Source organism: Meleagris gallopavo, chromosome 21 (assembly GCF_000146605.3).
Source record: "Meleagris gallopavo isolate NT-WF06-2002-E0010 breed Aviagen turkey brand Nicholas breeding stock chromosome 21, Turkey_5.1, whole genome shotgun sequence".
Lineage (NCBI taxonomy): Eukaryota > Metazoa > Chordata > Aves > Galliformes > Phasianidae > Meleagris > Meleagris gallopavo.
Genome location: NC_015031.2, coordinates 1,708,480 through 1,733,961, shown reverse-complemented (window position 1 = coordinate 1,733,961; position 25,482 = coordinate 1,708,480). Strand labels below are relative to the sequence as shown.

General features: G+C 41.5%; 1 protein-coding gene across 1 annotated transcript in view; it reads right to left on the bottom strand.

Annotated features, from left to right (window-relative positions):
- The window catches only part of CUX1 (cut like homeobox 1), a 101,040-nt gene extending 79,268 nt beyond the window's left edge, over positions 1–21,772 (bottom strand). The window contains 4 exon segments of the mRNA XM_031556484.1: positions 15,213–15,279; positions 16,069–16,145; positions 18,121–18,244; positions 21,589–21,772. Of these exon segments, the coding sequence (XP_031412344.1) occupies positions 15,213–15,279; positions 16,069–16,145; positions 18,121–18,244; positions 21,589–21,757 (437 nt within the window). The 5' untranslated portion in view covers positions 21,758–21,772.
- Between the last annotated feature and the right edge of the window lie 3,710 nt (positions 21,773–25,482).

The following is a 25,482-nucleotide window of genomic DNA, read 5'->3' as shown; positions in this document are numbered from 1 at the left end:
GTGTAACAGATACCTCAGAGATCCCTCAAATGTTTAGGAAAGCTAGAGAGGAAAGAAAGCACTATGCCCATTAAAAATAATAATAATAAAAGATAATTATAGCTGGCTCCAAATGTTAACAATTTAATAGTTACAAGATCTAAGTACTGTAAATGACTAATGCATGCAGCAGATGTATTCGTAACAGTGTGCAAAACAAAGCCCTCAAATGTAGATAGCTCTGGAAAAAAAGGATAAACTGTTTTATAACAGAAACTCTGAAGCACACAACATTGAGAAAGTTTGTTGCATTGTCTTCCTTTTGTGACTGGCAACAGATCTCTGTCATTTGCCAAGCTGATGGAAAGACCAATAATGTGCAATCTGGGGACTCCACAGACCTTTATGACCACAGGAAAACCATCTTTATGCTTCTGAAAAGGATGAGATATTTTTTAATTCACACAAAAAGTCACCGATCAACGTATTTCCAAACAGGCAGCCATACAGAAAGATTACGGATAAATTTAATTGACCACAAACTGGAAGAACTGACAGAGTTCTGCAGATTAGTTACTGCATGCCATCTCGTGTGCACATTTTGTGACAGCACAGTCACAAATACTACCTAAACCCACAGCCCCTCGGTTCTACTTTAATAAACAATCTGCATTTCCCTCAAAAAATTACTGAAAGAATGAAATCAATACGTTGCCCCAAGGTATGTCTTGTTATTTACTATTTTAATGCTGATTTTATTCAACTAGAAGAAGCTGGTGTGCATCTAATGTTGTAGCTGCTGGCTGGAGTTACCCTACGGAGCATTACTGCAGTGCCAAGGAGTGCAGAAATCTGCAGGACAGCTCAGCATCCCCCCATCTGCACAAGAGCACTGAAGCCTTTCATTCTCCAAATGTGCCCGAATTGAGACCATCACTTATCTCCCTAAACAAACAGCAATGCAGGTCACTCCTTCCTGCCTCTGGTTAGGAACTTCCCAGTGCTGCTGGCTAATGAGCAACGTCCCTCAGGCGCAATGACTGGAGCTCCGGACATGGATTTATCAAGCAGGGAATTAGCAGAAGCCACAGATAGCAGGAGCTGTCTGGCCCTCATTTCCTTCGTGGATGGTCTGCTACTGAGCTACAGGCAGCAGCTCTGCTAGCTGAAACTCACTGCATATTTCCTATTATCAAAGAAAGAAATTCTGTTGAGTAATGCTTTCATTCAATTTGCTCACAATGTTCTCTGTCGATGAATATATCTGATTTCATGTAAATGTGATTAAATAAATCAGACAATGCTGGGCTGTGTCGGTCTCAAGAGGTTCTAGTTCAAGATGTGAAACACTTGTCCCAGTAAGCACAACCTGAGCTAAAGCCTGTGCGTTATGGATTTTTATTACCTCTTAATCACAAAAATACCCTGCTCACCTCCTTACTGACACGAGTGTACCACCAGAACCACACATTTTGCACGTGCTGCCACATGGATTCCAAGTCTTTCACAGTATCTAAGGACCGGAGGGAAAGGAAATGAAAAGGAAAATAAACCAGAAGATGGAAACATTCCTGTGAAGTAATTTGACTTATTTGGAGCTCACGGCTTTTAGCACACAGAAGGATCAGCTAACGGGGAACGAGGGCTGCAGCTGACACCGCCTGATAACAGAAATCGAAAAGAACAACGCTGAAATCCAGGCTGTTTATAATCAGTTGTCTACGCATGATGTTACAGGTCTAATCTGAAGTAGCCCGAGTGCTCAATCTTCATCTGCTGTGCAGAAGTTCACGTTACACCAACCTCTGAGAAGTTAAGGAATATCAGCCAAGGAATACAGCGATCCCACGCCACGTACTCTCTGTAGAATGAAAAAGTCTTTTTGAAAAGCTATCAGTTGAACAGCAGCGTGATTAAGAAAAAGAACTGTGTCTGGCAATGCGACCTTTCTCTGCTGCTCGCCACCAACCTGCCTCAGTCTGGACCCCTAGCACAGTGACAGGGTTATCACCTCCAGCCCACAGAGCTGCCTTCTTGTTTCCAGGTACCAGGGAGTGATGCTCAAAGGACATGACTTTTTTTTCCCTGGTGATATATCTCAAATTAATTCTAGCTATAACAACAACAACAGCAAGCAGCCCTCCTTCTACTGCATTCAATTCATGTTAGGTGCACCTCCTGACAGGAGGCAAGGATTTTATCTCCGTATCACAAGCCCCCAGCTCTGCGCTCCCATCTCCCACACAGCTCTGCTGCCCTACAGGGATGAAGGATCCCCAGTTTGCACATTTCTGGGATGGAATGCACCCAGAGCTGCAGCCCCTGCATGGAGCTCTGCCTGCACGAGAACTGCTGCCACCAAGGTGATGCTGTGTTAGCAATTAACAATGCATCAGGGCTCCTCCACACCCCTTTGTTGCACAGTTTGCAACGAAATGGCAGACGGTGCACAAGCTGAAGGCAAACACAGAGAAACTTGGTATCTTCAGCAAGTTGGGGACAACAGTAAACAACTGAGCTGCAAGCAGAACATTATTTTCTCTGATACCATACACAGAAGCCACTGTTTAATTAAAACTAAGCTGCTTAAGCCATTAAACTGGCAAATGGCTGCAGCCAATGCCTTGTCAGTTGTTAGCATTCACATAGCAGGAGCTGTTTGTTGTCACACTCAGATGGCAAGCTGCAATGCTAATGCACATTTCCCTACTGGCTCCACAAATCTGAAACAACCCGGGTCTGTGAAGTTATTAAAAGTGCTGCTGTATATTACTGAGGAATACTTTCTTACTGTGATCTTCAAAGACACCAACACTACGCACTCGGCTGCAATTTAATTATTTCAATCTCTGTCCTAAAAATATAAGCCATTCTAGTGATTTACGTGCATTTTTAAAAGCAGAACTTGTATTAATTCTGGCTTTGAGCCCCCAGTTGAAGCCATCATCCTCACTTCTCCAGTGTAAGAAATCCAGGCACAGATTCTGTATCCCCTGATTCAGATCCTGCATATCTCAACTTCAAAATCTTTAATTAAAAAGAATAACTTACAGCAGCCAATTTTCTCAGATCACATGCAATTAAAAAAAAATAATCAAAGATTTATCTTGGGTCAGTACCAGGAAAAGATCATCCGGGCCACCCAAACTTCAAAGCCACAGAAAGTGAGCAGCACTGAAAGCTGAGAGGCTCCTGAAGCCCCTCTGCCTATTGCTTGAATTGAGGTCAAGAGAGTGAGCATTGGGCAGCAGCAGCAGCGCGGGATTTGGGACGGGACACTTTGCCTCTTGTCCTCTGCAGCCTTCGTTCCCTTCCCCCAGGTAGGAAGGATGGTGGCAAGGAACTTTTAGAACAGTTAAAGGCGCTGAATTTGTTGATCTTTTTACTTCCTCTGAGTCATGCTCCTCAACCTTACCACTATGCATATTAGAATTTGCTACAACTCATTAAATAAACGTTTCCACTTCAACTCAGTAAAAGCAACAGACTCCCACATTAAAGCCTCACACAGATAAAATAATAAAAATTGCTATTATGCTTAAAGTCACCCCTGAAGTGAGCTAAAATCTTTTTCATTTGGTGCGGTCTTCAGAAAAAAATATTTCCATTCATCACAGAACGACCTAATGGATGGATGGCACTGTTCAAACGAATGGTCAGCAAGTGCATTTCCTTTCTTCTATTCATATACATTTATTTTTGCAGGCTACAATGCAAGCATCAGAACAGCACTTCCACTTTGCCATCCAAGGACTGAAAGATCATCCACATTAATAAAGCCTTGCCTTACCCCGTCTGCCCTTTTTACATATGGCAAAACTGAGTCATCAGGCTTGTTTTCGGCAGTTCACTTGACACAACAAAAATACGAGGTAGGAGCTAATTACCAGTACAGTAATCAGAACAGCAGTGTCCTTTCCCAAGTCTTGAAATTTGTATCAAAATACAAGGCTTTTTTCTAGAAGTTAATAGATGCCTAGATCTACTGAACGAAGTGATGGCATTTCTCTGCATTTAGCAACGGCTTTGAAAACCTTCATCTCATGAGTCAGTAATAACAGCGGGGGAAGTAAAGACAATCTTGGGCCTGTAATCAATAAGACAAGCTGCTTAAAAGACCTCATCTGAAATAAATATGTACATGTCTCACCAGAGCAGAGATGCTGATTTATGATTAAAAAGTGTAAATGTACTTCTGTGATATCAGTTGAGAGCAACTCACATGTTTCATTCGCAAGGGCTTAAGGCAAATGGCTTAACATCACCAGAGCACAAACTCCTTCCTAAGCCTTTCTCCCAAATGCCATTAACACCTCTGCATGTTCTGCGTCCCATCCAATTCTCTCTGGCTTACACCAGTTCTATCACAATTTAAATACATCAAACTTCTTTTCCATTATTAAAGTTAAACCTACAAATGCAGCGTTCTTCTCTCAACAAAAGCCTGCCAAGGTCCCCGAAAGGCCAGGCCCGGCTGTGACATGATCTGCTGCCAAAAGAGCTGTCTACAAACACCCCAAAGACTGTGCAAACAGACTTTAAAGGATTTGGAGAGGAATATTCCCCCAGATAATACAGCAGGACGGGTATTGTTTAATAAGTAAAGGAATGATTTAGAAAAGCTGATGAGCAGCGGGTGCAGTGGCATGAATATGAGAATTATTCAGGTTTATCAGGACTGCAACAAAACGATCTGGAAGAACATTCCCACAGTAAATTAATCTACAGCTATGCATTATAAAGCTATTTCAGTTTCTTCCCCTTTCTGGGCATCCAGCATACCAGCACAGGTCTTTATCAGAGATCAGACACCAGGCAGCACAGCGCCCATATACCCAAAACAGAATGACTGCATTACTGTTGAGCCGAGGGAAAGTAAATAGCCTTAGAAATTCTTTCTGTTAGAGGAAGAGAGTAAAGGCTAAAAATATGTATCACAGATAATTTCTGGAGTCAAATTCCAAGTTATTCTGTTACTTTTCCAGTGCAGAAGTATCTGGAATCTTTCCACCCAAGGCTGTATTAATCTACAGGGAAATTAACTGCTACAACAGTTGGAAACATAGGGGTTAATTCTGACTGCTGTCGAATGCCCCAAGTCTGTGCTCTGTTCATCAGAGCATTAAATCTGAAAGCTCAAGAGAGTAGTGCAGCCGTGCTGCAAGGGCTATGTTATAAAGTTCTGCATTAAAAATTCATATCGGAGGCCTGCCACAGTACTCTGCTCTGGCTGAAAGGAGAGCTGCCGGGGAAATATTAGACACCCCACTGTCTTTCTGGCAATTGGAGACATTCCTCAACAAACAGCACCTCAGGAAGGGAATGAAAGGGCAAACAAACCGTGAAACAAATCAATGAGTTCAATTATCTCTCTCTCTCTCTCTCAGAAAGGAAACTTTTCATTTTTAAGGCTGTTTCATGAAATCTTTTAATGACGGCCCTGAACAAGGATGCTGGGCACTCTGGCTGCAAACCCAGCTGCCAGGCAGTACTTTTTTGTTTGTTTTACACGAGACACAGGTTCCCAGCACAGTGCAGGGCAGAGCCATCCCCCCACAGACCTGCTCTACTCACCTTTTGCATCACTGTGACCACGTGGGATAATGGGGCTGGAAGAACTGCTGCCACTTTCCCTCAAGTGTCTCCAGCAAAGAGTGAATTTAGATTTATTAAGATGGTTAGCAACTCCATGGTTAAGTTATGTGCTCCTCACTGCTGGTTAAGGCTGTATGCATTTCACAGCAATTTATGGCAACCCAGCTGGTAAGACGACATGCTTGGCAATGACAGTGATGGGTGTTACATTTTAATGAAAGGCAGATGTGCTCCTCAGGTTCTGATGTAACCACTGTATTCAGTCAGGTTAATAATACAGGCACAGTTAAGTGGAGAAATATACAGGAAATGAAACATCAGTAAATAGTTTCTTGAGGAACCGTGGAAAGAAAGCTACCTGTTTTACAGTCTTCCCCTGCACCAAACATAGTAAAAAGATTCACTCTTCCCAGTGCTGAATTTTGAATTAAAGGTGAGCAATATGAACAAATACTGCCCTGGTGCTACACAGATAAATGTATGTGAGCATCACTCACTTTGAGTAACTGAGCACAAAAGAACACTACAGGTGGGGTGATGAAACCAAAGTTCTAAGAAACTTTTCAAGGTTTTTTTTTTTAGTTTTTAATTTCTTTGTTAGAATGCTTTCTTTTGTGTAAAACAAATAAATACTGCTTTCTACTTAAGGCTACAGCTTGTGTATCACTGCAAGGACACTGTCACACACACATGGGGGGAACAGTTACAGGTGTACAACTAACTTAGGCCCACCCTCATTAGCACAGCTGGAAACCCAACTGACTTCAACCTGGTTTGGAGTGGATCCCCCCTGTGAGTTCACTCTGGAGGACAGTAGTTTGCCATCTAGCTCATGCAGTCCAGAGAGAATCAATGACAAGCCAAATCAAGCCCAGAGTAGCTTACAAATCCCCATAAATGCATAAAAATCTTTTGAGGTGGGAAAGAATCCCTCATTCAGTTTCAAGTTCGTGAGTTAAAGGGAAAGAATGAAGACAGGTTTTATAGTCAGTGATCACAAGTAACCAGAGACCACCTAGTACAAGCCACTGAAAGACTGCTACAAAAGATGAGTAACCCTAAGGCAGCACTTCAGTCAAATTTGCTTTTTGTTCAAAATTTGTTGCTAACAGGCATTTAAAACTCACAAGATTCAATCAGCGAGCATTCAGGCAGCATCAAGAAGTTGTATATCGAAGTGGAAAAAGGGAAGGAGCTGGCCTTCCTCCTAGCTGCTGCTTCCTTAGTCTTGATTCTTGCTGCAGCACTGATTGCCCTTCGCTGCCTGACCAAATTCCATGTGACTCCATTTCCCAACATCTAAAAGAATGGGAGGAGAGGCTGCTGGAGCCAGAAAGCAGTTAATTAGCCTCTGCTATGATCTGCCCCTGCAGAAACACACTAGATAAATGGTGAGGGTTAGTAATATCAGGCTTACAGGATTGTAAATGCATTTGTTTATTTAATGCTTTACATGAATGCTAATGAAGTTATTAACAGGCCTGCATGTTGTCTATTGTTTTTCTTGGTTTCAGTGCCTGCACCACACTGCCTTATCCCTCCTGCTCCACGAGCTGCCCAACATCTTTGTCTTCCAAATCCCTGAATTAGTGCTCAGTCTTGGCTCCCAGCTCCTCATGTTTGGGATTATCACTTCTTACTCAGAGACAGAATTTTTACAATCACATTCATTAAAACATAACTTTAAAAACCTTCAGATACTGAGATCTATTTTCATCATACCAGATATTTTTTGGGGCATACAAAACTGCAATCTCACATGGTGTTCTTGTCTTTTAACTGAGATCAGATGATACATAAGTGAGGTCTCATTAAGTGCTATCTCCAGGATGAGGCTGAATCAGACGGGACAAGCATCTCTGATGTCCAACACAGCTGCTTCTCCCCAGGCTGTGCTTCAGCCACAGGCATTGAGGATAAGGGTTAAAATGGAAATAAAAGATTTACGTCAGGTGGGCAGAAGAAATCCTTGCCAGAAACTTTAAAGCTCCAATAATGGTGGCAGAGATGGCAGCTGCAGGACTCACCCTGAGCTATGTGAACACCTGAACCGGCATAGAATCACAAAGGTTGGAAAAGTTGTCTAAGATCACTCAGTCCAACTATTCATCTACCACCAGTATTTCCCCACTAAAACATTTTCCTTAGTACAACATCTAAACATTTCTTGAAGAAAAATCAACAGCAGATAATATGGTGAAAACTGTTTGAAAATATACTTTTAAAGCAACTGTGGATAGAGTAATGCCCTTGTCTGTGTAGTAAGGTAGCTTATAGCTGTAATGTCACAGTAACTTTTTAAGGTAGGGAAGGGATAAGGCACATTTATGTGCACATTTAACGAGATGCTGAAAAACCTGTCTAATGAGGAAATAGCATATGGATACTTTAATGAAGGTTGTGCCAGACACAGTCGCTGACAGTAACTATGAACATGTTCCTGTTCTTGGAATTCAAACAAAAAAGAAAATGAAAACAAAGGAGAGCCATGGAAGCTGCTCATTTGGAACGAGGCAGGACATAAGAGAGCAGATCAGCAGCTCCCAGGGCACAGACGGCTTTCCAAAGGGAAAGATGACAAACGCAGAAAGAAGAGAGAGTTATCCAGGACACTGTTTTGATGGCTGGACCCTTGCGAAGTTTCCTCTCCATCTTTTTCCATTCCGTGAGGCAGCACTACACTACGTGACTCGTTTTCTCGCCCGCTTTGTTGTTGCGTGGGAGTGGGAAATGCAGCTGGAATCCATCTACTGAGCATGGGGAGAAGAGGGTGAAGTACATGGCAGTGAGGAAGGCCTGTGTGGTAACTGCCTGGCTCAGCGAGGCTGTTGCTTTTGTCAGGCTTGCAGGGAATGCAGGTCCTGCTGGCAGGAAGATGCTCGGGGTCTCTTCTGTTCAGCAGAAGAACGCAAAATGCTGAGGAGATTTGGCCCCAGCAAGGGCAAGTGAGGACAGACAGGACAGGGCTGACACTGCCCCTGCCTGCCTGCCTCATGGAGACCCAAGAACTGAGGAAGCTCTAACCTTACCCATTGGATTGCAGGCCCAGGACACAGCTGAGCACCCAGCACACAAGCACAGTGCTGTGAGACCCTCTGCAGCAATGCTCCATATTCATTTAAAGTCTTCCAGCTAAGGATCTTGTGTCAACCCAAGGTTATAGATAACAGAACTGGGTGATGACTAGAATATGCTGGAATACCCCAAGGCTATTTTTTTCTACTTTGGGCTGTTAAATAACACCAGCTTTTAGGCTACACTAGAAAAGGGAACTGAACAGTCTCACTCGAGGTTAAAAAACAAACGAATAAAAACCTTGTGTGGACCTAGGGCACTTCTGTGCTGTCAGAAAGTTACATTAACTAATTACAAGCCTAGCAAGAGACAACGCAGTCCAGCTACAGCACTAAGTCCTACAAACTACACGCTCCATTTCTATGGAGTTCTCAAAAACGCAAACTTAAAAACAAGAAGAAAATCCTCCTTTGCCAGCTTGTGGTTTACGTCCCTGACGTCCGTGTATTTCTTGATCCCAGCCAAGAGCAGACTTGCTCGCTCCGAGCATCGTGCTTGTTCCTCTTGCCTCAGTCTCTCTACCAAAAGTAGAGGCTAACAGCAACGTTTCAAAGCGAGCCTTTCACAAAGGTTTCTAAGTGTCTGATGGCAATGCTGTAATTCAGTCCTCACAGCAAACAGTGTTGAGATTTTATGGTTTGACTGTAGGCTGAAATCAAAATTTGATCAAACCCCTTCCCCCCCCAAAAAAAACCTGACAAATAATAAAAAAAAAAAGACTGGTTTACAGAAGAGCTTTCCAGTCCTGTTTCACACAGAGCTTTACACCAAGAAACAACCTTGGTGATTCTGTGATTCTATGATTCTGTGAAACTGTGCAGATCTCAGAAGTATTCTCACCAAACCACTTCATATTAACGCTGGATGGTGATTGTGCATAAGGTACAATTAAAACCTTTAATAAAAATCTCAACTTATAAAATGCACGCAGAGCTTTCTGTAAGATCCAAGACGTTCGATTTTTCTTCCTTTATTTTTAAATTAGTTCTCTTTAACGTCTTCCTCGCATTTTCATCTCCCTGCTATCACTACTCCTGGGTTTCATTGACAGCAATATGACTATAAAGAATTTAAAGAGAAAAGGCTGTAAGACACACGGCCTGTGAAGTTCTCCATCTCCTGTTTTTAGGGAAATCACTTTAAGTACAGCAATAATTCCAGAGACGAGCATTAGAAGTTAATGACTCATCAAAAGAACAGGAAATAGGAAACTTTAAGACCTTAAAGGCACAGCAAAGAGAAGGTATTTCATGTCATGTACAACACAACCACCCTAACTACAGTATTTCAGGCTCAATGGGGGAAGCAGCATTTGAGGACATCTATCACGGTAATTATGTAATGCTGGAGGGAGCACAACTTTATTTTTTATTCAGTTTGACCCTGAGCACCGTCAAAATAGAAGACTACAAACATTTGGAATGTGATATATTGGTACGATCTGGTACTTAAACAAGAAAGGTTTAAAAAAATTAAAGTAAATAATTCATAGGCCAGATTCAATTCTCAGGATATATTGGGAATTACTCCCCTGCAGTCAGAGTTAACTGAGACTTGCCCCAGAGTAATAGAAGACTTCACATGAATACTTGAACTCTAATTCCGCCATGTAACTTTAGGCAGAAACAATTCTCACGATTAAAACTGCTGCTCCTGTCTCAGAGCCCAACCCAATACTCCCTCACGCACAAAGCCACCTATTTAGAACTTAATTCTACACCCAAGGAACAGGTCTGCTGTACATCGAGCAGGAGTGCCCTTCACCCCCAGCAGCCACCAAACACAACTGCGTCCTTCTGTCACTGCATTTTGGCAGTGAAATATCACCCCAAGCCCCTCTTCCTGTCCCCAGCACGGTGACTCACGCACCCTGCACTCACATGCAGGTAACAGGAGGAGACGTTTGCCTCACTGCAGCCCTCCTGCCCGCGCTGCAGCATCACCTGCCTCCCTGCTCAGCAGTCCCCATCTGTCACCCAGCTCTGACTTTGTGCAGATTACTCGAGGATTTATTTATTTTCAAGCAGGATACATGGATGAAAACAGGCACTACTTTGTCCTCCTGCTCCTTAGCTTCCACCCATTTGTCTCATTAACTTATTTGGGGCTGTCGTGATATTACGCTGTAAGCTCCTTAGGGCAGAGATGGCCTCTGTGAGATAAATTCCCACCCCACTGCCCCAACGTCACTGCATGAGGTGTGTGACCACCACAAGAAAAGTCATATTAAATATAAACACTGAAATGTTGTGAGCCACGTTCACAGAGCCAGGCCTTAAAACATCAAACATCTTTCCCGTATTGTAAAGCAGGGACTGCCAGCTCACAGACCACATTTTCATCAGCTGCACTCTCATCATTTCCTGATTTCGTTTTCATTAAAGTGTAGTCCAGGATTAAAACCAGTCAGCTGGATCTTCTATGTGGTGCAGGCAATTTGCAATATTGCACCGGTGTTCAATCTTAATGACGCTGCACAAATACACCCCTCTGTGTCATCCTTTACTACACTGCAAAAAAAATAATAATCAGCCTAATCTATAAATGGAAAACAGTTTCCTGCTTCATATATTGGAAGACAACATGCTTTTCTATAGGTTATTAAAAGTAATCACTTTAGGATAAATCCTCTAGTAAATACAACATTTTTCCTGCATTTCATTTTCTGTGCACGCACCACTTTCAAAAGATCAAAAAGTTGAAATCTCCCAGAAAATCACAGAGGAATGAAAGCAGTGGCAAAGCTGCCTCGACTGACAACCACAACCTCAACATTTTCTGCTCCGTGTTGTTTTCTAAGGCTTTTTATTGCACGATCAGGTGCAGTACCTAAAGCCCTCACAAGACTATTTAACATTTACTGGTGAAAATGTAGCATTTCTGTGAAATTTGATATTTTCTTTCATCAAAGGCAGGGAGCCTCAACCCACATGTTAACAGTAATGTAACAAGCCTACTGCATGTGCTACAACTGAAGATCCTTTTCCAATTAGAATTCATTTACACTGGGGAGAGGAGGGGCAGGAACAAAGAGGTGGCTCTGGAATTTATTTAGAACTGGAATTGGACCATTCCAGCTCGGAGGATCAGCAGCTCAGCTGGGAACATACATACTTGTTAGGACTCTGCAGAGAAACAGAAGTGAAAGAGCTTGTTAGCAAGGAGCACAGTTTGTCCTCAGAAATCCAAGGAAATGCACACGAGAACTTTATTTTTTCTATGGAGGGTAAAGAAAATCACGTCTGTTGTATTGGGGGAAGAACTACTTAATTTTCCTAAAACTTGAGCCTGAGTTTGCTATTCAGTTCCTGCTCTGGTAGAATCTCCAGATCAAACTCATTAGCGTCTGTTAAAACCAGGTTTGCTGATAGAAATGTGTGGGACAGCAAACAAAATCAGTATCAGGCCTTGAGAGAGGATGTGCCTCTTTAATTGAAAAAGGCAGAGTAATCATTCATTTATTTAACCCAGAGATGATTATAATCTGAAAACCTTGAAATCCTCTTACACAACAACTGTTTTGGCAAACCCCTCTGTGTTCCAACAAATATTAAACTGTGCTTGCCATTTGTCTAAGGAATCTTGTATTAATAAACATGAAGAAGAACACTTTTACCTCCCACACTCAATGACAGAAGAAAACAAAGACCAGCTGTATTCATCAATGGATCCTTGTTCTGCACATAAAGGCTAATTACATTTTACTTCAAGCCTACACATGGAAAACTTTTCTGCTGCCATCTTGTCAAATTCAGCGTCTGATGTTCCAGCTGACAGACTGCAATGACTGCACATAACGAACTTCTTTCTGCCATTAACACCTTCAGCACCCTGCACGTGGGCTATCTGTGCAACGCAGCGCCCGGCTTCCGCCAAAGGGAAGGCTGATTTCTGTAAATCCCAACGAAAGGAGCTCATTTCACTGAAGATTTGAAGTCCAGAAGCCAATCTCAGTTGAAGATGCCCTGCCAGCACCGAGCTCAGTTACTCCGCACCTCCCTCTGCACACAGCGCTTTGAACCGGGACATTCTGAAACCACCGGCACAAGATAAACAAACAAGCTGACACAGTGACTTCCAACTTGGAGATCACAACCACCAGTCACTAGGATAAAATCCAGACTCCTTCATGCTGATACTGAAGACTTTTCTTTTCTTTTCTTTTTTGAAAGCTTTTCACAGTTACAAACAGTTAAAAGACAGATTTACTCCAAAACTGACAATCTTCAAAGTACTTTTAGCTTCAAAAAATTGACAATTATCTTTTTTTTCCTGAAGGCATTCCAATTCATCTGCATCAAATAAGTGTCTGTAAAACTAACAATTCTGGCCTAAGATAAAAATCACATGTTTTTAAAACACAAAATTAAAATTGGCAATACAAGTAGCTTTTTAGACTTAGATCAAAAGAGGGTTTCTTTTCAGAGAAGAATCAAACTGTCTTTCACCATTTTTATTGGTGTTTTTTCAACTTTTCTCCCAGCTTTTACAATTAAAATAGATGACTCAATCTCACTGTCTACATTCAGTTCCCTTTTCATGGCTTTCTAGATTTCCATATTGCAGAATTTGGGCTGCAAACACCACGGATGACTGCTATTATGCAAGCACTATTTCTGCCATAAATATCCAAAACAATGATAAAATATTTCTGCTGTTATTACAGTCTACAAGTTTGTTTTCACAGTGTATTAGTTTAGGAGATAACGTACATGCCTAATGCCTGCTTCAGGATTCAGCTCTGTGATATCTACATTACAGACCCAGTCTTCATCATTGTTCTGATACAGATCACAATAAAACTTCTTGCAGCTGCAGATCCGACTAATGTGATGTAATTCGCTGTGTGTTAGGTAAGAATTGTACTCAAGATCATAAGAAAACATCTGTGTGAATCTTCCCAAGAAAATGAAATACATTAGAAGTGCAAGCAAACTGTTTAGAGTACATCTTTTGCATAGTGTGATATAAATCATGCTACTAAGGGAAACTGTATTAAAATCCAATGCAAACACTGCAAGTAAGAACTGAAAAAGAGTGAGGGGTTAAAAGGTTCAGAGCCTACAACCACTGAGCCCTGATGCCTGTTCCTGCAGCAATGACTGCAAGGCAAAATCCCAGCAACAGAGCTGTCAAGCATCAGTTATGAGCAGAAAGGGAAATAAAGGCAATTTGCAGTAATTTAAGGCTCCATCAGAAACATCATTAGTATGCATCTCTTAAAGAAGGATGAAATCAACGAGGGAAAAGAATACATTCGATCACCTTATGCAGACCTCAAAGGGGACTGGAGTTACAGGGTACAGCCAGAATTTACTTTGAAGATTACTGTTAATGATGTAAAAGGTATTTCAACCCCAGACGCTGATTCTTAACCGCTATGGACAGAATTTTGTAAGCTACAAGCTCCCCATGTTCTTCAGAGGGGAACTGGATCCTCTGTGCTCACAGAACCACACACTAAGAAATTAAACTTCTTGTGAGTTTAAGTGGCCTTGAAAAACCTGATTCTGCCATGTGCCATACCAGAAAGCCACTTCCTTATAAGCCAAAACAAAGCCATGGCACTCTTCCCACCAAGCCTGCACTGAAGTCTCTCTCCCCAAAGCACGGAGACTGCCAACAGCCTTCTGCTTCCATTCTCTTCTGTACCACAACAGGTGGCTCAGCTGGGAGGAAGGGTTTTCCTGTCTATTCACCCACCACCCTCCTACTTGGAAAAGGAGGAGGCAGTGATGCCCTGGGTGTGACACATGTAGCTGGCAAAGGATGTGGCCTCATCTTCCACATCTTGCTCTTACAGAGGGCACCCCTTGCTTTCCCATCTCATTTCCAGAAGAAGGAAGCACTGTTTGGGCTTAATTCTGAGACTGCTACTGTTCATGAGATTTCCTTCTCATCACAACATTTGCATAAATACAAAGAGTGAAAAGAAAAAACAGCAGAAATCTGTTTATCTGTTTTCTGTCTTTTGTCTCTGGAACTGAATGTTAATAAAACCAAGGGATAATTGAGTACAGTAGCCATTACAAAGACAAGGATATATATATATATATATTTGAGATTACCTCTGTGTTCTGCTTGAATAAAGCAACAATTGGCCAAAAATGTCATTCTGTATAGTTTGGGGTGGATTTGGGAGAAAGATGACTGCTACTTCACAACCAGAAAGAATCAGGGTGCTTATCAATGCAGTGGATATCCAGAGGTAAACCCATTCCTCCCAGCAAGACTGCAGAATCACAGAAAATATTTTAATTCTGAAAGTGGCCAATTTCTAAATAAAATATGAGACATGGAATAAAAGATGCACAGCAGATGCAGCACCTGAGAATTAAATCAGGAACGCAGCAGCATGTGGCCCAGGCAAAGTGTATTGTTGGGTAGAAAAACATGAGAATTAATAAACTCTCTACAGGAGACCACATTATGACAGTGTTTTAAAAAAAAAAAGTGGACTCCTGAACCTCCCCCATCTCATCCATTTCCAATAGGCAGATACAAAATAAAAAAAGCAACGATACCCTGAAGGAAGAAATAGGAGGAAAGCAGTGAATTCTTACTTTGCAGTAGTTTCTTCATCGTATTTTGTTTTCAGATCAAACAGTTCTGTTCTGGTTTTTTCCAGGGCTAAAAGGCAAAAACATGAAGCATTACACTGCTGTAACAACAGCGAAAAGCAAGAAGACTACTCCATTCTTTTAATTCAGCCATAAATAAAGCTCTGTATCTCCTGATGAAAAATCCTTTGCTCTATCTTCTTACCTAGGCAAATCATTACGACTTAGCAGAAATTTATCTTTTTGTTTTTTGTTTTCTTCTGGTATTACTTCAACATTATAAAAATTTCCAGTTTCCATTCTGCTTAACAAAGCTAAACATTACTCATTTCTTATTTAGCTAGCTAAACTGCTTATTCATTTGAAATATTTACTGCAATAATTCAGGCAAGAAAATTTCTTGTGTTCTCGAAAGAAACAAAAACAAACGCATCCTGTCTTGGAATATGTAAGAGTGCAGAGATGGACAGAAATTTGATGGCAAGTCACAGAAGAGGCAAGACACACTAGGAGATACTGGGCTCATACTGAACCCGGCCCACTATAAATACTTATCATAGATCAGAAATGTGTAAAACCAGAGCAAAACACAACGTGGATGAAAAGTTCCATGGCCTGTTTTCATTGCTGTGATGTTCTAAAGCTGTATGAGCTTTGTGCTTGGCCGTGCCCACTCTATTCATCAATAGACTGCCTGCAACCCAAGTGTTCATTTAAGGTGTGAAGCCCCAGCGAAGCTCTGATTCACAAAGCACATTCGAGCTCTGCTGGTTCACACACAGTCCTGACTCAGTGGAGGATCTCTGTCCTCTCACCTGCAGCCTGAGCATTGGTATAGATCAGAACAGTGATGCCAAACCTGTTTGCAAAGCTTGAACTTTGTGTTCGGCTTCTTCCAGCTTCGAGGCTGTCGACATCTGTGTCTCCTGCAATTTTCTGTAAACGGAAAAGAAGAGGTGAGAACAGAGCATGCAATCATGTTAAACAACTTACTTGTATTTTGCAAATTTGGAAGATGAAGTGATTAACTGTCTCCACCGTAACCAGACAACTGACAACACCACACAGACTACAAGGTGCTTCAGTGGGACCCATAAATCATGTCACATTGCAGTACTGTTCATACTTTGCAGTCCCACTTATTAAAATTTTAGCAGTGTAGCCACCTCATAACATAAGCTGTGAACATTATACAAGAGTTGACTGCTATATAAATGACAACTTCAGAGGAAGGTTTTCTTGAGCATAATTTGTTTTGGAAATGTCACACACATTAAGAAAATTGTCACCAAGCACCCTCTGTTGTACAAAGTTAGTACAAGGAGAATGATACATTTCCATTTTACTGTCATAATGAAGAAATTTCTTGCCATAAGTGATATACTGGATAGATGAGGCAGCTGTTTCATCACAGCTATAATAGTTGCCAATTTCAGTAATATTATTTAGCTACTTCAAAAAAACTCCACATATTTCAAAACAAATTTCACATTGATATTTTCTCTATAACATAATCAGACCTTTAATATGCTCACATTTCTTATGGCCACAGGCAATATTTTCTGGTGTGTGTCAGCAATACACATTAGCATCATCCTTCCACACAGCCACTACACCCTTTGCTAACGGCTAAATGAAAGGAGTTAGAAAACTCATCTTTAGAAGAGAGTCTGTCCAGCATCTCCCAGAAGATGTTATTTTTATGACACTGCTTTTAAGATATTCTGCAGATTTTGGAATTGTGAAATGCCTTATAAAAATACCAGCATCTGACTTGCACTCTCTAGGGTACGTACCTTTATTCTCCAAAACTACTGACCAGACTGGTAACTGTTTGTAGTGACAAACTCACAATAGCTCCCTTCACCCCAAATGACACACATGGAGAACTCAAAATCTCCCCTATGCATTCTTTTTGTTGTTGTTGTTGTTTTGCATTCTAAGACCTCTCATTTTGTTTTATATTTATGCATTTCTAAATTGTAATTGCTGAAGACATTGCTTACATGTTACTTATCAGAGAGTAACCACAGATAATGATGACTAGAGAATGCCTTGTGTTCAAAGGTAGATCCTTCCCACTCAGCTCTGAATTTAAGCAATCCATGTACCAACTAAAAAGCTCACATAAACTGACGGGCTTCTACGCTAAGCTGAACATGTTAGCCTCAATGTTATTGTTCCATGAGAGAAATAAACTCTCAAGGTAGGGAACTCAGCTTGAAAGAACTCCCTTACGACTCCTGGTCTCACACAGAGAGATTTGTCTGCCCACTGACCTCTAAGATTCAAACACTCCTTACTATTTGGAGAAGATCAGAAATGCATCCAAGATGTTTAAAATAAATTTTAAAAAAAGCAATAATGTAAAAACTGAAATACTTGTTAATTTTAACACCAGAATGTGCAAGCTACTTTGTAGTTCTAGTTCAGGAACACAGTCCCCTTCTTATTCACGATCGTATGAGCACGAATGAACGCCTCTTGGGCACAGTGCTCCATCTGAAATATCACAGGGTTGTACCAATAGCACAACGATACTCTGACACAGCAAGTGGGCACAGCAGAGTGAATTACACTGCAAGCTAATGGAGAAAGATTAGTGTCACAAAGGACAACACAGCCAGTGAAGAATATAAGCAGGTTTGCACTCTTCTGAACATGACACCCCTCCACACAACGCTACTGCCAAGCAACAATCTGTCCTTGTTTCACTCCTACACTTCCACAATTGTTTTTCTGTGCAAAGTTGAGTATCAAATAATTCTGTGTCAAACACATAAATCACCAGAATCTCTCAATAAATGACCTGTCTCAGCACACCAAAGAAAGGATCCTGGATGGGAGGAGTAAACAGAGAAATACATCTCTCTTCTTCTACAACACCTACAGAGGACACATGCACACTCACCTCTCCTTCTCTGCGAAATCATTTTGTAATTTTTGTTCTTTTTCCAGAGCTATGTTCTCAGCTTGGTTCTTCAGGGTCTGTTCATATTCTCGGATTTTCTCCTTAAGTGCTTTTATTGTAACCTCTACAGAAAAACAATAGGGAAAGAATGAGTTTACATGGCTCCACGTGGCTCCACAACACAAGGCTTTCTTTACCCTGTAGGCTCAGTGTGTTTTAAACTTTAGCTCTTCAACTCTGACACAAAATCAATGGATATGAGTCCCTTTAGAGACCTTTTACTCCCTAAATGTTAAATTGAACTTTAAGTGTTTATGTTGAGAAGGATCAATGCAGTTTGCTGGAAAGCAGAGAGGAGGTTTCTCTAACATGACTTAAAAAAAAAAAATCAATTCTAAAATATAATATCACCTTATTGACTAGTCTCGAATTAGCTCGCTGCTGAGTACAGATTAATAAAGTCCCAGTGTGGGTTTAAGTATGCATTTGTACATAGGACAGTTAATTCACCTCATGTGCTCATGTAAAAAGAGGCAGTTTTACTATGGTTCATGCACAGATGCAATCTAACACTAATTGAACACGTATCTCAGGTACAGCTCTGTCCTGCTTCACAACTGATGACAAACACCGCAGTTAAGATCTAACTGCAGTACTAACAACAGATCAGATGCAACAGACACTCTGGAGCCCTTCATACTCCCGTTACTCAGACTGCCTTCTCATCCTCATGGGCTTCATGCACAAGCACCAACTGTTACAGCTCTGAGTGCACTTGTAGTCTTTCAGGGAATCTGAATAAACCCTCCTCTCAGATGACGGAGCTTCCTTGCATTTGCTGCGCCTGGTGATGGATGAGAGATGAGGCAGAAACCTGGAGAGTCACCATGGAGCCACTGATGGACAGTGTCACGCGTGCCCTCATCCATTCCTATGTGAAAGCCCTCTGATCCCACCCACAGGAAAGGACCTAATCCTTATAGGGGCCATGAGAAGAAAAGCAGGACATTCACCAGAGTATGCTTTGTAACAATAATGGAATTTGGAAAAAGCATCAGAGTGCCAGAAGTCTTGCAGCTAGCAATACACTTCAGTGTACTTACAGAGAGATGTGGCGGGTTAAAGGCATCAGCTTATTAGCAGCTGCCATTAACGATGCTTTGGGAGAAATACCTTTGGATATAAAACATTTCTGGTTCTGCAGAAATACGGCAGAAAGACTAACTCTGCTATGAAAAGTAAAGCCTAAGTACTTGGGAAAAAATATCTCAATAATACCACCAAAACCAAGCATAATCCTTTAAAAGCCTGCACTTTCAGACTTGACTGGGGAACTGTCCCAGCAGACAGCAGATACCTGGCGATAAGGTCTGCAGGCTGGGAACTGCACTCAAGGCAGCTGGCCAGAGAGACCACGAGAGCAGAGGGAGAGTGGAGAAGTGACTGCCAGCACAGCCACTACTTCTGAATGAAGGAGTGGGATTGTGCTTGCCATGCAAAAATCAGATGAGTCTCATTACTGATTAATAAGCCATGAAAGGGATGTGATGGCTGTTTTTTTTTGTTTTGTTTTGTTTTTTTTTAAGGAGCAAAGAGAAATGCTTCTGAGATCTGGCAAACATGAATTCTGCTCTCCTGAATAAGCAAAGGGTGCTCCTTCACACATGCAAAAGGATGCTCATTCATACATACAAAGGATGTACTATTTGTGCTGGAGATATCTTTGCTGCAAGTATTTTCACATATAAACATGCAAAAGTATTCAGGCATCTGAACAAGCACAGAATCCAATAAGCAGCTTCCATTTCAATAATCTCCAGGAAATTATTAGAGTTGCGTCTTATCCATTCAGAATGCCTTATTTTAAAAGGAAATAGAGTACTAAAATTAATGCAAAAAATGCACAAACATGGGAAAAAAGTATTACTTTTGTGATAGAATCTGTTTTTACCTCTAGGCACAGACTAATCCTCTGCACTGTTCCAAAAACGAAGTGCCTCTTTTGCTGTTCAGGTCAGCTGAAGCTTGTTAGCCACTGCCATTTATACCAGTTTTGGAAGAAGTTCTTAAAGGCATTGTACAGCTTGTATACAGCCCTCCAAACAAAGAGATTAACTGATCAAAGCACCCTTAGCTAACAACAGGCTTTTCCCTGGATATCTTATTAATGCCTGTTTGAAATAGAGTGTGAAACTATTGCGCTGGCGTCAAACACAGCACAAACACCAGAGTGGCAACACAGAAAGGAAGTCAGCACACACAAGGGGAAACAAAAAGACCAGTGTGTGCACAGCTGCTGCAAACAACAACAGAATCTGAGATCTATTCCACTTTCTGGGATGAACCCCTATGTCATGCCTGCATGTATGGGAAGCACAGCCTCATGAAAACTGCACAGTGACTTACAATGATTGTACATTTCCAGTGCAAGACTGCCAGTGGGCAGCATTATGGTTCCCATGTAACACCTTCTGTAGTGCAGCCTGAACCTTTGCAGGCTGGGACCTGTCCTCCCCAAGGGCCATTCCTTCCATGTTAATATCATGTAGGTGTACAGATGCTTCTTCTGCTGAAAATGAGATGCAATAAATCCAACCTGGCTGCTAATGTTGCTTTCAAACGTTACCATTTGGGTGCAATGGCTCCATAGTCTAAGAAAGCTTCAATGTCTCCAAATGTGTAGAAAAAACCCTCACCTATGATCCAGAACATAGTACTGAATATGAAAATGACAAGCCCTACGTACAGGGAAGCAGGCATACAACCAAGCAAAACTTGTTTCCTGGTGCAGGAAACATGTTCTTCTGAGATATAAGAAAACTTGAACACTTCTAAAGACAAAAGGCTTTAAATCTAATTGAGATTTTCATGTATGTCCATCTACTCCAGTCTCATGAAAACTTAATTAAACATAATTAGCTTGTTTACATTGTTCCACACTGTTCTTTGCACAGTTTGTACAGTAAACATAAAGTATGCATGCTGAATGTACTCCAGCAGCATAACGCAGATTCACATGAGGAAAAACAGAGTAAAATTTCCATTTGTACAAGTCTGTACCCATATATGAAATACTGGGTTGTTGGCTTTTTTTTGTGCATGGCTGTATAAGATATGTGTTCTACGTGCACCCACGCGCCCGTTCAGCTTGATGTCAGCAGCAGCACAGCCTGCATGTAACTTCAGCTGGTGGAGTCACTTCCAGGCAGAGCTGGAGGAGGCTACAATGCAGTAATAGCCTCATTCTCTGATGTGGTGCTACAGAAACTTTTCAAGAAATCCAAAGAGTGTAATCCAAAGCCACAAACGCACAAATGCAGAAGTGGCAACAATACACTACTATACTTTCTTTACTGAATTTCAGTGCTACTGTCAACTCTGCCTGTAAGAAATAAAACTGAATTGAATCTCAGTCTTCAAATGTCAGTATGCATTAAAAGCTGATAAACGAATTCATGTGCAACCTACCCTGATTTTTCACCTCGGCAAATTCTTTGTTGTATTCCTCTAGAGTTTCCCTAAGTTTCTGGTTCTCTGTTTCAATATCGTGCATACGTTGAACCTTCAGCTGAAGCTGCTGTCCTAAATCCAAAGCTGGAACTGGATCTGAAAAAAAAAAACCAGCAAAGTAAAACATAAGGTAACAGTAACACTTCTGCAACTCCAGCAGCTCAGGGTACAAGTAGCCTTTTTTCTTTTTTTTCTTTATCGATATCCAGTGACAAGTTTTAATTACTTTTCCTGTATGCTCCTCACTTCATATCCTATATAAATTAAAAAAAAAAAAGGATAGTTAACTTCACCTAGGCTACCCTTTAGATTAGAGCATGCTTTCCTCACTGGGGCATTTACCCACAGGGCAATCTGCCCTGGGTGCAGACAGCCACAATGCAATGGCATGTGACAGCCTGAAGTTATGTATTTTTCTTTTCAAAATGAAAAGTTTGAAGGAGAAAAGCAATCCAGACAATACCATCCACGGACAGCTGGTGTCCCTTAAATACCTTCACTTTTGCAGGACTGAATTTCTGAGGAAAATTCTGCCCTCCTGCACAGCTGAGCACTAAAAGGTTATTCGATTAGAGAGATGTAAGCTGTATTTTCTCAGAGCGACAGATCAATAATAATTGTGTGAATTTAATACCATAAATCTTGGATTTTGTGACCTGCGTTCCCCATTTTTCTTATACTTCTAATCGAATAAACATTAGAAATTATTTTATAAGTTCTTGTAACGTTAATTCTCCGATGCCGGTTCCCTTCCCGAGGACACACCTGACACGTACACGTGTCATTTATTCTGGGATTTCTTCCCCATCAGGATAGGAAAACGCTGGAGTCCAGCGGACTTATAAAAGATTATTGAATACATTTCTCTTATGGGCGCCAGCATCTCTTGTGGAATGGCTGCAAAGATTTAGTCTCCTGTCGAGGAATGCTAAACACCAAACTCAGCGGATCAACAACAGTATATGTTAGGGAGTTCACTTAATTTTCAACCACCACAGTCATTAATTTTTCAGACCACCCTCAGTCTCTGGAAACACATAATAAGTCTATTGTACCTCTGTTAACACATTAAGCATGAGCCTGTGTGTTTTTTCAATATGCCAGCATTGTTTCATAGTTTATAAAAGAATAGTACTGGGTTATGTTGAGCTCAGAGACATTGTAAGTAGCAGTCTGCTGCATTTTGTTACTTCAGTTCTTCAACAGCTCATGGCATTACCCCGTTCATAATACAAAATCTAGGTTGCTTGTCATCTGTTCTCTGTACATACATAGTTTATGACTACATCGCTTTTTCATTTATGCTTTTTAGGCCAAATACTTTTCGTTATTATTATCTGCATTAAAATATTTATAATAAATCAAACTTAAAATGTTATTGCGGCAGAGACGGGGGGGAAACAGGTAAGGAATTACACACCAAGTTTAAGTCACAGCAGTAGCACGAGTTACAGTCCCTGCAGCATTGCTGTGCGGCCCCATTAAGGCGCAGGCTGTCACAACATGCCCTTCTCCCACGGAGGTCTGCGACCCTTTGTGGGACCAAATGCTTGTCAGCACCGTGCTGCAGAGCCAAGCCTGGGCAGCAGGGATCTGAGCACTGCTTATGGAATTCCTACAGAATAGCATTAAAATGCTAGAAGGAAAGAAAGTGAACTTTACAAAACTGTGAGTGCGATTTTACCCCCACTGTAAGAAGACCAGACGCCACAGATGCATCTTGCTCCAAATGCACGTGGCTTTTTACTTCCAAATCAGACCAAAATAACATGGGCATTATGAAGTGAATAATGACAAACCTTTAGTCAAATCTGAGGTCCCTGAGCAGCTTTATGCACAAAATGAAAATGCTCACGATCTCATAATTATTCATCAGGACATGTATATTTAATTTAGCTCTATTAAAGGTTAATGTTCAAGTAGCAAAACAGTGGCAGAACAAACAAAATGTAAGAACAGTCTCTGTGCATTAAACTTCAAACTTTACCAGAGCCCATTTGAAGGACTGATGGCCTGCAGCCACTAAATAATGCGAAGGACACGGCATGAGCACCTCTTAGCCTTAATTTTTATCACTGCATGGCAATAAGATGACCAAGACACTGTGACCAGAGACACAAATAATTCAGTTCTCACGACAAGCCTTAACGTGCTCTTTAATTAAAAAAAAAAAACACACCTAAAAGGCCATGATTTCTGAAGTATTTATGAACTAATTAATACGAAAGAAGCGTAAACCCTACTTGAGTGGAGTGGATTTAAAAATAAATAAAAATACTCCGCTTTTCCCAATGTATGCATGCATGAAAAAGCATACCTTTGTATATTAACCAGGCTTACAAAGTGTGTTTCATGTCATTTAACAGGAGGTCACTGAATTTTTAAACAAGCAATGGACCAAAACTTTCGATTCATTACACAAACAACAGGCACACATGTTTCAGACGAATCAAATGCCACTAGCTTATAGGCAGCAACAAAGACATGCCTTTTCTGTAACTGCTAAAAGAGAAAAATCATCTCAATTAACACTTAAATGTAGAAAACTCATTGCAAATTATTCTCCTTGTTTGGCTCTTATCTGGCTTGCAGAAGTCCAGGATCTCTGCATGGCACGAGATAAATAAGAAATGAGAAAAAAGACAAGAAGAATCAGCTCATCTACAACTTAAAGCCCAGAGTGCGATTGTTACTGCCCAGCAATAAATGGAGATGTCTGTTTTTATACTGAGTTCTGCGCACATTTCTATCTTTTCCTGCTCTGTTCTGCTCTCCTAAGCAACTTGTTGCACCCTACCCCTCAGAGATGCCCCCTGCACCGTGTGTGCATACAGAGCCCCACACACCCAGACCTGATCCCTGATGAGCTGTGGGTGTCCCTGCTCACAACAGGGGTGCTGGACCTGGTGGCCTTTAAGGGCCCCTTCCAACTGTAACGATTCTGTGCCTCTATGAGGTTTCCCCACACTACCACAGCAACGCTGCTGCTTTCTCTTCCCCAAAGACCTCACTGAGCAGTCTAGAGGAGCTGAGTGGACGTGGCCCAGCTAATGAAAATGGGAGCAAACAAAAAGGGCAACGCTGTATAGCAGTTAATACACTCCATCAAACAAACAGGGTGCAAAGCAGCAGCACTTCCAGACCATTCACATGCTATGGACAATAAAACATTGCATAAACAGTGCAAGAGAACAAATTATCGGTGCTGCTGCTTCTGCATGTAAACAAAGCACCGTTTTCAAAGCAACCTAAAGGCAGGTCCTGATAAAACGCTGCTTTACATTATGAGCTGGATGGAGGCAGCGCCTCACACCTGCAGCCTCAAACCAGGAGGCAAGGCTGATCTATCAGTGACCAACACCAATTCCAAACAGAGTTTTGTTCATAAAACCCAAACCCGACACAAAGGCAGCCCTCAGTGACAGAGCAGTGCCTGCTGCCCTCCCTGGGCACACTGGGCTGGACGCTGACATCACAGCACTCACATTGAGCAGGGGCACTCTGGGCTAATGTAATCATACGATTACATAATTAACCCAGCTGTCTCATTAAGAAAATCAACTGGAATTCAGGGCATAATTAGTCATACAGCAATTAGCATGCTGATGAGCAACTGATGAAAAGCTGTCTCGATATGGAGTATGCTGGGACCACCCTCGTTATTTAAGTAGAGGAGGGGAAAAGCTCCGGAACGTAACGCTATGTTGGAGGTCTGCGTTCGGTGGTGTTTCGGGAGGTGGAAGCTCAAAAGTTGCCCGAACAGCGCGCGCTGCTCGGAGCTGTCAGCCCAAAGGAAAAAAAAACGCTGTCAGTGCTTAAATACAGAGAGAGAGAGAGAGAGAGAGAGAGGGG